The sequence below is a fragment of the Vipera berus genome (assembly GCF_964194415.1).
Source record: "Vipera berus genome assembly, chromosome: 3".
Lineage (NCBI taxonomy): Eukaryota > Metazoa > Chordata > Lepidosauria > Squamata > Viperidae > Vipera > Vipera berus.
In genome coordinates this window covers 39,378,740-39,393,742 of record NC_138204.1, presented here as the reverse complement: position 1 = coordinate 39,393,742, position 15,003 = coordinate 39,378,740, and the positions used below count along the sequence as shown (strand labels likewise).

At 44.7% G+C, this 15,003-nt stretch overlaps 1 protein-coding gene across 1 annotated transcript in view; it reads right to left on the bottom strand.

The window, feature by feature from the left end:
* PPM1J (protein phosphatase, Mg2+/Mn2+ dependent 1J) overlaps nucleotides 1-11,792 on the bottom strand; it is a gene marked incomplete at its 5' end in the record, with an annotated part of 44,113 nt that extends 32,321 nt beyond the window's left edge. The window contains one exon of the mRNA XM_081322181.1: nucleotides 11,440-11,792. Coding sequence (XP_081178307.1) covers nucleotides 11,440-11,792 — 353 coding nt within the window. The remainder of the gene's footprint in view (nucleotides 1-11,439) is intronic.
* Nucleotides 11,793-15,003: the final 3,211 nt, after the last annotated feature.

Here is a 15,003-nt window from a genome sequence, read left to right as displayed (position 1 = left end):
AACATAGCTTGGCAGCAGGAAGTTGTAGAAACATAAAACAGGAAACATTTTCCGGGCAGGAATTTGTAACAGTACAGTTTGCAAAGCACAAATAGTATACAGTATGATGTTGAGGATGCAGTTAGTACAGAACTCAGGAGAGTTTCCAAATAACCTTGACAAGCACTTCCCCTCCCTTCTCCACCACCATGTGATGATAGGAAAACCTTCAATACGCTTCCAACAAATTTTTAAAAAGCATTAAGAAGCTAAGAACTATTGTAAGTTACAGTCTGTTGCAGGGGGCATCAGCTACAATTGTGCAAAGTCTCATTCCTTTTATGCCTGTCATGCATATTAAAAGGAGGCAAAACTTTGCATGTAAAAGTCATTACCTCCCACATCCGTACTCTACATATACATTTAGACAAATGCATATGTGCACAAACACATTCCTTTTCATGTGTTTCAAACCAATTAAATGTGTATAAAGAGCATTTAGGCCTAGCTTAACATGGGCAGACATGCTACATTATGGGCTTTCTAACATCTGATTTCAGTGTTTGGTTGGAGCCCATCTTTTTATGTCAAATATGCAAATAAACTACAAGGTGTCCATTTTTCAGCCAGTTACTGCAACTATATCAAAACTCCATGAGAGTTTTGATCTGCAGTAATTAAAAGGCAAAAGTAGCCCTCTTCAGGTGGTCTCTCTTTCACATGCTTATATGAAAAGTAAACAGCACGGGAGAGAATTTTATATTGTGCAGTATAAAAATAATCACAATATTGTATCCAAGTTCAGTTTATTACTAGTTTTTCCGGTTTTGTTGTAGCAGAAAATTTATACTTTTTCTGATCTAAAGTTCTGCATGTGTATATTTATATTAAGAAAAAGAAAGAAAGAAAGAAAGAAAGAAAGAAAGAAAGAAAGAAAGAAAGAAAGAAAGAAAGAAAGAAAGAAAGAAGAAAGATTTCAGCAGTTGAGAAACAATTGCAAACTTGCTTGGGACAAGGTGGGATCAACAGAAACTGTGTATTACGACTTTTTGCACTGCAAATATGTGGACACTTATTATCCTAGGTTTGTCCACAGACCAACTTTCCTGTCTTTCTTTTCTTTTAAAAGCTATTAGTTTTGTCTTTAAGTAGCCATATTTAAAGTGTCTAATCTGAAAGTTTACAATAGCTATTTTTGCTATTTAGTGCTGATGGTCAAACCTAAACACATTCAGTTGGAAGCAGAGTTTAGTCTAATTCCAAATTGAAATACCAGGACTTATTGCAATATAGAAGTGTTCCAGGTCAAGTGGTTTGGATTCAGGAATGCCTTGTTTAATACACAGAAAGTAGTTGAAATGCAAATATGGATATTTATGCAAATTTATTGATTATGAAAACACATTTGATTAAGGAAAGCATGGGAATTATTAGGTATATTGAAAACAATAAGACTGGATAACTGAGCTGTATGCATTATGAAGAATTTATGTTGGAAGGAAAATAATTTCAACTATTGTGTGGAATTCAGCAAGAGTGTTCATTGTCACCCTTGCACTTCAATGTGCATTCAGAAGCTATGTCCAATGAATATTTATAAGAACAGTAAGAAAGTGTAAACTTTAATATCCCAGTTATGTTTTATTAAGATTATTTTTCTATTTAGTAAATAGAGAACAATGTTTATAAAGTTTACTTAGTCAAGTGTACCAATCAAGTAAATCTTGCAGGCTAAATACAAAACAGAACAAAAAAAATTGATCCCTCAACAAGCTATCATACAAACAGGACAACTTGAGAGGGTGAGATATTATAAATACCTAGGCTGTATTCTGACTGACAGATGGGATCATAGCATGGAAATAAAGAGCAAGACTGAACAGGTGAGAGTAGCTTGTTGAAAAATAAGTAACTAGCTTGCTGCCGGAATTTAAGATTGGAACTTTGTTGGCAGATTGTATGCTGTAATGTCTTGCCAGTTCTTTTGTAGGAGCCAAATCACAAACAGGGTAAGTGAAACCTTTGAAATGTGGATTTATAGATTATAGAATTAGTGCGTAACCTAATGAGGCCGGCTGTCCTCCAAAGCATAGGCAAAGACAGGGAAAGTGTGAATACCAACAAGAAAAGAAAATGTTCTACTGAGATTAGATGATACATAACGAGAAATATCAGCTCAATGAATTATACAAGGAAAGCTGCAAAGGAAATGTAGTATTGTATGATGAGCCATATCCTGGTTGAAATATCTCTACATGTGGGTTAGCCCAAGTAAATATATCCTTGTTTCAGATGGTAAAACTAAAGCTACAAATAGCATTGATAAGTCTGCAGTAGGAGGTGGCACTATAGGAAGAACTAGAAGTACTTCTTAACTCAGTGACTGGATTGGAAATCAAAGTCTTATAGAGCTGGAAGTGACCATTTAAGTCAATGGATCTCAATCTCAACAACTTTAAGATACCTTAAAGTTGCTGAAATTGAGAAACACTGATTTAGGTAATCCAGTCCAACTGCCTCCTCTCTAGAGGAATCCAGACACATCCAAAGAAAGACCTTCATCTCTCTAGGCACATGTTTCCACAGTCCAACTATTCTTAGTGATAGAAAGCTTTTTCTAAGATTCAATCAGAATCTGCCTTTGTATTTTAAACCCATTACAGTATTCCACAGTATGGAAACAGGTCCTGAACATCTTCTATGTAGCATTCTTTGCCAAAATTCAAACAAAACATACTATGCCTTGTTGCATGAATTTGGCCAATGGCAGTTTTTTCCTGTATAAATTATTTCATTAAACTGAGTGTTTAGTTCGAATTGACGAGGACTCAGAGTGGTTAACACTAACGAGTTTATTGAATACACAAAGTCAACTGTCAACTGTCAAATGTTGCAACCTTATATAGAGACAGCGATTGAACGGTAACCAATAGGAACAGTCTCTTTTCCCGCTCCTTGGTTGTGGCGTCCAATGAGTGCACCTTAATTTTCCCGCTTTTACCCTTGCAAATCTGCACCCTGTTTGCAATCTCTTCCAGGGCTTATTGCTAACTATTTACATAACTATTTACATACACAACACCCCTTACCCCCCAGTTGGTGTCATTTCTTTACAAAATCCCTTAGGTATTTTGGTGGCCTATGTATTCTGGATGGGTATCTGTTACTTTGGCTATTAGGGATACTTCTTCCTGGTTGACTGCTTGGCTGCTGGTTACTACTAGACCTGGGCTCTGGGTTACTGGCTTCAGATGTGCTGTCTTGTGTATTAGGTTGTGTTTGGGATTCATTGGTCACTGGCCTACTTCGCAGGGGTATTTCCCAGTCGATTGGACAGAATTGTTGTTGTTGTTGGGCATCAGGGGATGTGTCATAGTGCCCAACCTCTACACCACTTCCAGGCCTACTATTGTCTGTACTGTTCCCCCTTACTAAGCTTTGGTCCCCCTCAACAGGCACACACCCACTAGATCTTTTCCTCAGCTGGTCTATGTGTCTTTTACAGATCCTATTCCCTTCCCCCTCAATGATGTATGATAGGGGACCCAAGATTTCAGTTACCACCCCTGGAATCCATTTGTCCCCTTGGGCGTAGTTCCTGGCCCAAATCAAGTCCCCCACTTCAAATGTTCTGTTAGGAATGTCAAATTCAATGTTTGGTTGGAGTCTGTCAGGATGTAATCTGTCCAACTTGGTCAATATTTTCCTGCCCCACCTCATTTCAGCTGGGCTTTTCCCTGTAGCCGAACAGGGGGTTGTGTGTTGAGCCAACAAGAACTCAGCTAGTCTCTGATGCCAGTCACCTCGAATGATTCTTTTAAGCGCGTCCTTCGTGGTCCTCACATTCCTTTCAGCCAATCCGTTGGTGGAGGGGTGGAAGGGTGCAGAAGTCTTGTGCTTAATCGAGTTGGCCTTGAGGAAATCCTGAAATTCAATAGATGTGAATTGTGGCCCATTATCAGACACTATTAAATCTGGCAACCCATGAGTGGCAAAGAGGCCCCTTAATGCCTGTATTGTTCTGCCTGCCGTTACTGAACTGACCGGTACTACTTCTAGCCATCTAGAGTAACTGTCGACCACTACAAGGAACGTTAACCCCTGGAAAGGTCCAGCGAAATCAATATGAATCCTGGACCAAGGATTCCTAGCTAGCTCCCATTTATGTGTGCGGATGTGTTGTTGTTCAGGCCTGGAGCGTTGGCACAGATGGCAATTGGCAACGCATTCCTCAATGTCGTGGTCCAATCCTGGCCACCACAAGTGACTCCTAGCCAGGGCCTTCATCCTTACTATTCCGGGGTGTCCCTCATGCAATTCACATAGGATAGCTGATTTGTGGATTTCCGGAATTACTACACGAGTTCCCCAGAGTAAGCACCCCATATGAACTGATAGTTCATCTTTCCTTCTGAAGAATGGACTGTATTTTACGTCCGGGTTGGCATTGGGCCAACCACTCATGGCCCAGGCCATTACTCTCCTTAAGATGAGGTCCTTATTGGTTGCCTCAGCAATGTCTTTTGCCGTTAATGGCCAATCAGGAATATCCTGTAGGGACATTATTTGTCCCACTGGGGCAGGGTCCTCCTCTGTTGTGCTTAGGGGCAATCTGCTAAGAGCGTCTGCATGACCCATGTCCTTACCTGGTCTGTATTGGAGGGAAAATGAGTATGCTGAGAGGAAAATGGACCACCTCAGCATCCTGGGTGACATAATCTGAGGAGTCTGTTTATCTGTGGTAAACAGTCCCAGCAAGGGTTTGTGGTCAGTCAGTATAGTAAAGTTCCTACCATACAGGTAATCGTGGAACTTCTTAACTCCTGCCACAATAGCTAATGCCTCCCTGTCTATTTGCGCATAGTTCCGCTCTGCCTTGGTTAGTGTGCGGGAGTAGTATGCAATGGGTCTTTGTATTCCTTGGTTGTCTAAGTGGCTGATCACAGCCCCTACGCCATATGGCGAAGCATCGCACGCCAGGAAGATTGGTTTGTTTTCAATAAAGTGAGTCACAGTTGAATTACTGGAAAGGATGTCTTTTAGAGTTTGGAAACTCTCTTTGTGCTTGTTCTGCCATTGCCAAGGGGTCTTCTTATCTAGGAGTCTGTGCAGAGGTTCTGCAATGGCAGCCTTATGTGGCACAAAAGTGTGATAAAAATTTACCAAGCCTAGGAAGGCCTGTAGTTCCGCCTTGTTCCTTGGTTCAGGAGCCCCTTTTATTGCTTTGATTTTTTCAGGGGTAGGATGGACTCCACTTTTGTCAATCCTGAACCCCAAAAAATCAGTGGAATTAACCCCTATGCTACATTTTTCCTTTTTTAATTTTAACCCAGCCTTTCTAAATCTGCCCAGTACCTGTTCCAGCCGCTCTACTAACATTCCTTCATCTTTTCCAGCTATTAGGACATCATCAAAGTAAGGGCATACTCCAGGTATGCCCTTTAAGGTCCTCTCCATCACTTCTTGGAAGATGCCTGGAGCTGCTGCAATTCCAAATTGCAGCCTGTGGACTCGGAACGCCCCCTTGTGGGTAACAATTGTTTGTGCCTCTGCAGCCTCCTTGGAAACAGTTAACTGTAAGTACGCATGCGCCAAGTCGAGCTTGGCGAAGATGGCGGCGTCCTGGATCGTGGCGAGGACCTGCTTCACCGTCGGGACCGGGTAAGCATGTTTTTTCATCCCAATGTTGAGGGTGGCTTTATAGTCGGCGCAGATTCTCACATCCCCATTGGGTTTGAGGGGTGTGACAATCGGCGTCTCCCACAAACCGCCCTCAACAGGTTCTAAAACTCCGAGGCCTACAAGCCGGTCGAGCTCGGCCTCGATTTTTTCTTTTAAGGCAAAAGGTACTCTCCGGGCCTTTAGCCTGATCGGGTTTACTGAGGGGTCTAGGTTAAAGTTAATGGGGGGCCCTTTGTACTTGCCTAGAGATCCATCGAATACGTCTGCAAATTCTTTGCAGACGGATTCGAGGGTCTTATTCCTAATTACAGAATTTATTCCCCCAATCCAAATTCCCAGGGCAGGGAACCAATTAAGCCCTATTAAGCTGGTCCTATTTCCCTCCGTAACTATCAAATCTAAGACCCCCTTAAACCCCTTAAAGTTTACTCTAAGGCTGGTCTTCCCTTTTACGATTATTGGACTTTTTTGGAAGTCCATTAATTGAATATTTGTTGGACTAAGTGGAATTCTTTTTCCACTTAGTTGTTCTATTTTTTTAAGGGTTTCAGTGGAAATTATCGACACTGAAGCCCCTGAGTCGATTTCCATTCTGCAAGGGACTCCTTGCAGAAGGACTGTGATTTTTAATTTTCCGTCCGGAAAATTGTGACCCCTTCCCCGCCATCTCCGGTTGACTCGGGCCACCTCCCTTAGGTTTAGAACTTTCACCCGGTTTTTAGGGGTCTCCTTGCCACTAGCTTTGGGGGTTACCTTACCCTCTGGCCACACATCGACTTCATTCAGACGGGTGTCCCGAACGCGGTTTCTGCAGATGGCCTGGATGTGGCCGGTCTTGCCGCAAGCCCTGCACTTGGCGGTGCGGAATCGGCAGGAAGCGCGGGGATGGTTGCCGCCGCAGCTGCCACATCGGTTCTGCGTTTCGTTGTCGCGCGGTCTGGTTGCTGTGTCCCGCCACGGTCGTTGTGCCCCGGTCGGTGGTCTTTGCGGTGTTGTGGGTTGTTGCCGGCGGCCAGGGTCAGGCCCCTCGCTTCTGAGTAGTTTTGGTGCCATCTTTCCGAATCGCCTGGAAACTTCGGCGATCTCTTCCTCCCACTGCTGATCCACCTCCCCGCAGTCCACATAGCCCTCTTGGTTAATTTCGGGTGCTGTCGCCATGCTACTGCGGGGGGGGTCGCGATACCCGGTTGACTCATACGTTAGGAGTTCGTCTAACACTTCCTGTAAATCGCCGGTAGGTTTGGCGATTATTCTATTTTGTAATTGTTCATCGCGTAAGCCCAGCACGACTCTGTCCCTAATTCTAATCTCTAAATTATCGTATTTGCAACGCACTGCGGCTTCCCTGACGGCAGCGACGAATTTCTGTATGGACTCCCCCGGTCTCTGATTCCTCTTTTCAAAGATGCGCCGCCAAAAGAGTTCGGACCTTCGGGGAGTAAAGTGAACTTTTAATTTTGCGAGGAGGTCGGCATAGGGCACGCTGGAGACTGGTTGTGGCTGGCACAGCCCGACAGCAACTCTGTAGACCGGTGTGCCGCAGATTGTCAAAAGTGCCGCCGCTTTTTTCCGGTCGTCAGTGATTCCGTTCACTAACAGGAATCCTTCGACCTGACCGATGTATTCTTCCCAATCTTCGGGGAAGTTAGGGTCGAATTCCTTCAGTGACCCGATTTGCGCCATTCGGAGAATTTTTCCCTATTCTGCCGCGGCCGCTCGGTTGACTCTAACTCGCTCTGAATTTGCCGCCTTCCGACAATTCTAACTAATCTCTGGTCTTCTGTCAATCCCACCTTCGTCGCCAGTTGTTTAGTTCGAATTGACGAGGACTCAGAGTGGTTAACACTAACGAGTTTATTGAATACACAAAGTCAACTGTCAACTGTCAAATGTTGCAACCTTATATAGAGACAGCGATTGAACGGTAACCAATAGGAACAGTCTCTTTTCCCGCTCCTTGGTTGTGGCGTCCAATGAGTGCACCTTAATTTTCCCGCTTTTACCCTTGCAAATCTGCACCCTGTTTGCAATCTCTTCCAGGGCTTATTGCTAACTATTTACATAACTATTTACATACACAACACTGAGTAGAAAAAATTTCTACAATTTTAACAATAACACCAATTTATGTTAATACATTCTTCAAGAGGAAAGAGACTTCAGTTTGTTGTTATTCATTATTCAGTTAAAAACAAGGAATGAGAATCTGCTCACCACAAAAAAGGAAAAAGCTTGCAGGAATAGCATAAGAAACAGAGGAGAGGATATTCTCCTAGGAGGTCAAGGAAATTATATTTAGAACTTGATATTATTATCTCAGGACTGAGTCCTAGTAACCTTAAAACTAAGACAGCCTATCCTGCTAAACAAAAGCAAGCTGAAGACAGGGCACACAGCATGAAGCCATAAGAAAAGTGAGATATTAAATCAACTGGAAAGTAAAAGACTAATTACCATTTGCAAGTAAAATAAATGGAGAAAGAGCCAAAAAGAAAAAAAAACATCTGTTTATGGCCATTTCAATATTTCTAAAAGAACACAACATGAATTTAGCAGTCTTGATTAAAATGCACATGTTACAATTTTTCTGGCAAGACTTTTGCCTCTTTACCAGCCAGATAACAGCTTTTCAAATTTCCCTGCCAAGAAAAGAAGCATTTGCTGAACATCTACCCACAAATTAGCTGATGAAAAATAGGGATCTTTCTCACAATAAAACATTAAATTTTCAGACACCCACAGAAGGCACACAATTGCCTTGAATGTCTATTTTTTAAAAAAGTAATTTGCTATTTTTGGATCCTCTGCATGTTTGTGGCTGCAACTGGAAGATAGAAACTCCATCTAGTTTTGCATGTCGTGACTCCCAATGTGACTTTTTTTTACCATCTCTGCAGACAACTATGATAGAGGTGAATGAAGACAAATGCCTTCTGTTTTTTTAAAAAATTCAACAATAGCCATAGGGGATGCATAACGTTTGGTTTGTTCACGTTTGGTTGTTTGAACAGGCCGGCCTGGACTGAGGGATTGGATTTTAGAGTTATATTTTAAAAATTTTAAATTTTAGAATGTATTTATTACTTAGGGCTATTGATTTAATCTTATTTTAATTTTTATATCTTGTGTGTTGTTAGTGTTTTTGCCCTGTACACCGCCCCAAGTCCTTGGAGAGGGCGGTATATAAATCTAATAAAATAAATAAAAATAAATAAAATTAACATAGGAAGGGCAAGAAAATACTTTTTTCTCTTAACATATTTCATGAGTATTCTGAAGTAAGAATATACGTAAAAGAAAATCTTAGCTATATAAGTCCCTCAGGGGTCGGTCCTCTCGCCTCTCCTGTTCAACATCTACATGAAACCGCTGGGTGAGATCATTCGCAGCTTTGGAGTAGGGTACCATCAGTATGCTGATGACACCCAGCTTTTCATCTCAACTCCAAACAATATCAGTGATGCCCTCGACGTGATGTCCCGCTGCCTGAAAGCGGTCCGGGAATGGATGGGGAGGAACAGGCTTCAACTGAACCCGGACAAGACTGAATGGCTGTACGTACCGGCAAGCCAGGATATTCAGAACGTCCCATCCCTTAACATCGGGGACAAGTTACTACCCCCTGTTGATAGGGCCCGCAACCTGGGTGTCCTCCTAGACTCGCAGCTCTCCCTGGAAGATCACATAGGAGCTGTGACCAAGGGGGCCTTCTCCCGGGTTCGACTAGTTCGCCAACTACGGCCTTATCTGGACCTGGATGCCTTACGTACAGTCACCCATGCCCTTGTGACCTCTCGCCTAGACTACTGTAACGCTCTCTACATGGGGCTGCCCTTGAGATCCACTCGGAAGCTTCAACTGGTGCAAAGTGCAGCGGCACGGACACTCTTGGGAGCCTCCCGATACTCCCATATCACACCTCTCCTCCGTACGCTGCACTGGCTTCCGGTTGCCTTCCGTGTGAAATTCAAGGTGCTAACAATGACATACAAAGCCCTACATGGCATGGGTCCGGACTACCTACGGGAGCACCTTCTGCCAATGTCAGCACCCCACCGTCCTGTGCGCTCCCACAGAGAGGGCCTCCTCAGGGTGCCACCGCTCAAGGAATGTCGGCTGGTGGCCCCCAGGGGGAGGGCATTCTCAGTGGGTGCGCCAGCCCTCTGGAACTGCTTGCCAACCGAAATCCGGATGGCCCCCGACCTCCGCACCTTCCGGCGCGACTTAAAAACCTTCCTGTTCCAGCAGTCCGGCCTGGCCTGATAGCTTTAATTGGGGTCCCAGTTTGTTTTTACTATTGTTTTTTATTGTTCAATCTGTATACCTACCTTACTCTGTACACCGCCCCGAGTCCCTCGGGAGAAGGGCGGTTTATAAAAACAAATAAATAAATAAATAAATAAATAAATAAATATACATAACACACTAAGCCTCTGTTTTGCATAATCATGCAACTAAACCAAATTAGCCAGGTTTATTTATTTATGAAAGTATATTTATAAATAAATATAAATTTATTATTTATATCTCACCAGAATCAGGGTTGTTGTTTTTTTTAAGAAAAACACCCAATAGCTGAAGTGGTTTACAATATTAACTTTCTACCTATACTTGAAAGATAACTCTTAAAAACTGCAGGAATACGTATCTTAAGGTTGTAAAGGTTATTAACACCATAAGGGTCATTACCAGATAAATTCTATTTGGCTGCAAAAAGTTCGCCTGGATTTTTTGCAGTCTAGATCTGACAGCACCAGCTTTTTCCCTAGAATGTGGATAGAGGCTCAATGGCTATGTTGGAAGTGGAAAGAAACCAACGATTTGGTCTCTCCACCTTTCTTTCCCATATAAATTCCCTCGCCTTATCTTCAGGCTGCTTAAGGTGAGGGAAGGATTGAGGAGATTCGATTGGTTATCCTAGGAGCTCATCCACCTAACGGTGCGGTTTAACACCCGCCCTTGTCCTTGGAGACTAACGATTTACTAGCCGTTTAAAAGAGAAATCTCGTAGCAGCTCCGGAGCGGTCCGCATGAATGAATCCGGCCCCAGCTGACCAAAGCAGCGGCTGGAAACCGAGCGCGTCACGCACACAACTACTTTGCTTTTCCCAGCCCTATTTAAAGAGGGAAGCGAAATCTTCCCTCTTTTAAAGCAAGAGCGGAGGCTACAGGCTTAACTCTCCCTCGATGTCGGTGATAAAATTAAAACCTCCGCCGAATCCCCTATGGCAGGGGTCTTCAAACTTGGCCCTTTTATGACTTGTGGACTTCAACTCTCAGAATTCCTCAGCCAGCAAAGCTGGCTGAGGAATTCTGGGAATTGAAGTCCACAAGTCATAAAAGGGCCAAGTTTGAAGACTCCTGCCCTATGGGATTCGGCCATTCAGTCCGGGCACGAGGAGGGGGAAAACAAACGTCTTCCTATCAACTGCACTACTACCACTGTCGCATAGAAACGGGCAAACCAGAGCAGGTCCGATTTCACTAATCGATCGGTTCTCTCTTCCCCGTCCCCACCCCGAATTTCCTTAGCTCCAATTCGAAAAACACAATAAGGACGGGCTCGATGCTAAAGCGCGTACACTCTGTGCATGCTCGGAGGCGCCGGTTTTGTCAGCCGCTTTCAAGCTAGTCCTCGCAGATTCACTCGGCCCAAGCAAGCCCTCCAGCCCCTGCCTCCGCTCTGGAAAGAAAGCGTCCTTCCACCCCAACCCAAAAGCGCCTACAGGGTTCCCTCCCTCCCTCCGCCGCCGCCACCGGCCGCTCTCGCTCGCCTACTCGGCGTAGCCGGTGCTCCAGGGCAGGCGACGGCGACTCTCGCGGGGGCTCTGGATGGCTCTGCCCGTGTGGTCATCGGCCAGCAGAAGTTCCTCTGGCGTCAGCTTCAGAAAAGCCGGTCTGGAGAAGCTGCCGCCGGGCGCCTCACGGCAGGAGCTGCTCGTGCTGGTGGGAATGGAGGGGGCGGGGACGGCAATGCTGGGCCCGACAGCCTCGGACAGAACGGGCGGGGACGCGGCGGTTGAGGCGCCGGCGGCGGCGGCGGGCGAGGCGTGCTGCGCATTGCGAGGGCTTCCTCCGCCTCCGAGACCCCCGACTAGTTGCGCCATAGCTGAACGAACTCTGCCCAACATGCTGCCGCTGTTGTTGCTGCTGCTGCAGCCGCCGCCGCCGCCGGGCGCTGCGAGCTCCGGGCGGCCAGCGAGGGAGGCACGCAGGCGGGCTCTGCTCCCGCCTTCTTCTCTTCCTCCTCTCCTCTTCCTCCTCCCTCCTGGGCTGGAGCTGAATTCAGCTGCGTCAGGGAATCTCCGAGAGCCTCCTCCCAACCGCGTCCTCGTTGACGCACCGCCAGTTTTAGGCGGGTTCGGAACCTCCTCCTGGCCTCCCCGCAGCTGTCTCTTCCCGCCGAAGCGCTTTAGGGACCGCGGAGACGCTCCTTTCCTTGGGGAGCCGTCGGCTGTGCCTCGGGGGGGGGGCCTTGCCTGCCGTTGCCGAGAAGTGTCTTTTAAGGCTCCCCGTAGGCCTTGTGGTCGGGTTGTCTTTCAATGTGCCGGGTTCCCGGTGTCTTATGGACGAGCCCTGCCGTGCTTGGCAATCGCAGCAATGATTTACTCGTTTTGTTGTTTTACTTCCCAGTGAATTTCTTGGTGGTCTCCCATCCTACCGATAGTAGCAGCCAGTCTGATCTTGCTTAATTATTTGATGCCAGTCAAATTCAGCTACTATGTACTGGATGATTTTGTCACCCTCCCCCCACTAAATATACTGGGGTTTAAGGTACTTACGGCTCTAAGCCAGTGTCTCAACCTCAACCACTTTAAGCTGGCTGGGGATTTCTGAGAGTTAAGGTCCACGCAGCTTAAGTGTCTGAGGAGGAATGGAATGGAATGGAATAGAATACAATACAGCTGAAAGAGACCTTGGAGGTCTTCTACTACTCCACCTCTCCCCCTTCAGGAGAACCTACCATTTCAGACAAATGACTGACTAGTCTCTTCTTAAAAACTTCCAGTGATGGGACACCCACGATTTCTGGAGGCAAGCTGTTCCACTGGTTAATTGTCCTCACTGTCAGGAAGTTTTTCCTTAATTCTAGGTTGCTTCTCTCAGTTTCTTGTCCTGCCCTCTGGTGCTTTGGAGAATAATGTGACCGGCTCTTCTTTGTGGAAACATTGCTCTTTGGAAGCACCTGCACCTTAGGATTTTCACCATATTGTACCTACAGCTCTGGCTTTGTAACATATCTTGTTCACCTTAGAAAGGTATGCAGCTTTAGAAATAAGCTGTCACTCCTCCCACTGTTTTCTGAATATGTTTCTGTTATCTTAATGCTTTTACTGTTCCAGAAAAAAAAATCTGGTAAGAAAAAACAGTTGTGGGTGTGGGGTGGGGCCTTAATCATGTGTTGGGGCTATTCCCACCACTACTACCATCACCTGATTTCAGGCTTTTACTTTTTAAATCTGTTCTTCCTATACAAATCTTAAGTTAGCAAGCAGGCTAGGGACCATTCAAGAGCAATATTTAATGAAGTTATATTGCTTATTGATGAGTTTATCCCCCAAACAGGTGGCATTCTAGATTTCAGAAAAATGGGACAAGACCCAGATTTACTGTGTGCTCTTTTCAGAGACCTATGTGTATCCTGTGGTGAAAGAAAGAGTAGACAAACAATTTGCCTAAAGAGCTGCATGATCCTGGGAAGATGTACGAGGGTTAAGAATGTAGGCCAGACCCAGCTGTTCAGTTTGGCATGTCCTGTGGCTGTTCTCATGTATTGTGTTTAGATCTCAAGCCAGATCCTCAAACAAATGGCTCCATTTCCCCAAATGTTTCCATTCAGTATTTCATAGCTAGTATTTCCTGTAACATCTCAACTTTCCTGATAGATCTTCAGTTCAGAGGCATTTTTGCCAATAAAAAAGATGCCTGATGCCATTTATTTTGCAGCCTGCCATATCAATGATTTTTATATTCAAACAAAATCAATGTGGACAGGAAGCTTGGCAACCAACCAAGTGCTCTTAACAAACATATTGGGTGCTCCAGACCTAAATACATTACTCCACTATTGTCTTATGTTTGGTTTGTATGGGTAGTTCTCGACTTATAATCACAATTGATCTCAAAATTTCTGTTGCTAAGCAAGACAATTGTTAAGTGAGTTTTGCCCCATTTTACAATCTTTCTTGCCACAGTTGTTAAGTGAATCACTGCAGTTGTTAAGTTAGTAACATGGTTGTAAACTGAATCTGTCTTCCCCATTGACTTGGCTTGTCAGAAGGTCACAAAAGCTGATCACATGAGCCCTGGTGGCTCAGTGGTTAGAATGCAGCACAGCAGGCTACTTCTGCTGATTCCCGACTACCAGCAGTTTGGCAGTTCGAGTCTCACCAGCTCAAGGTTGACTCAGCCCCCCATCCTTCTGAGAACCCAGATCGTTGGGGGCCATATTCTGACTCTGTAAACTGCTTAGAGAGGGCTGTGAAGCACTGTGAAGCAGCATATAAGTCTAAGTGCTATTGCCCCCAACAGAACCATTCCTAACAGTATCAGTCTCCGTCTTGGCCCTACAATATTTCCCACATCTTATTCCTAGCCCAGGAGTGAGAGACGTTTAAATGTCTGTCCCTATATAGATGGATTATTTCTCTTCTTATCCCAATATGACCCAACAGTAGCTTCACAGTGTGTATAGTCTGCTGTGCTTTGCCACCTTGATGTAGGAGACAAAGTCAGAGGACAAGTGCTTTGTGTGACCCAAGGTGTGTAATGGGCGTGCTGGGAGGTGTAGCCATTTTTCTTACTCTCTGGTCACAAGCTAGGCTTAACTACAGCCTTGTTTCTGCCAACATCTGTCCATTTAATAAGCAATTCGTTTCCCAAGTGTCTTTGTACCTGTTACCTCTTTTTTTTTCTTTTCAATCTGAGCTTCTCTAGTCTTCCAGCACAATAGAAGAAGGGAGAGCAGATCTCCCCAATTTCACCTGGGAAGGTATTTAGGCTAATCTACTTTATCTGAAGTGTGTCTCTATCCTGAGATGCAGAAGCCCTACTTTTCCTTCTTGTATTATCTGGAAAACAGCCAGGGGTGTTGAAATAGGCTTAGTTTCTGTGTCTTAGTTCCAATCATTTCTTTTCTCTTCTAGGTCAAGTATCTATTCAGTTTCACTTCAGGGCCTAGCTACTGTAATTGCATAATCATGACATCATCTGTCTCTCCTCTGTCTGGGGCCATTTTTTTGTTTTGGTATCTTTCCATATGCTTCTTTGTTTCAAATGGCAGAAAAAATTGATTCAAATGTTAAATTGTCAAATTCAAGTGTTGGTTAAATTTAAATGTAT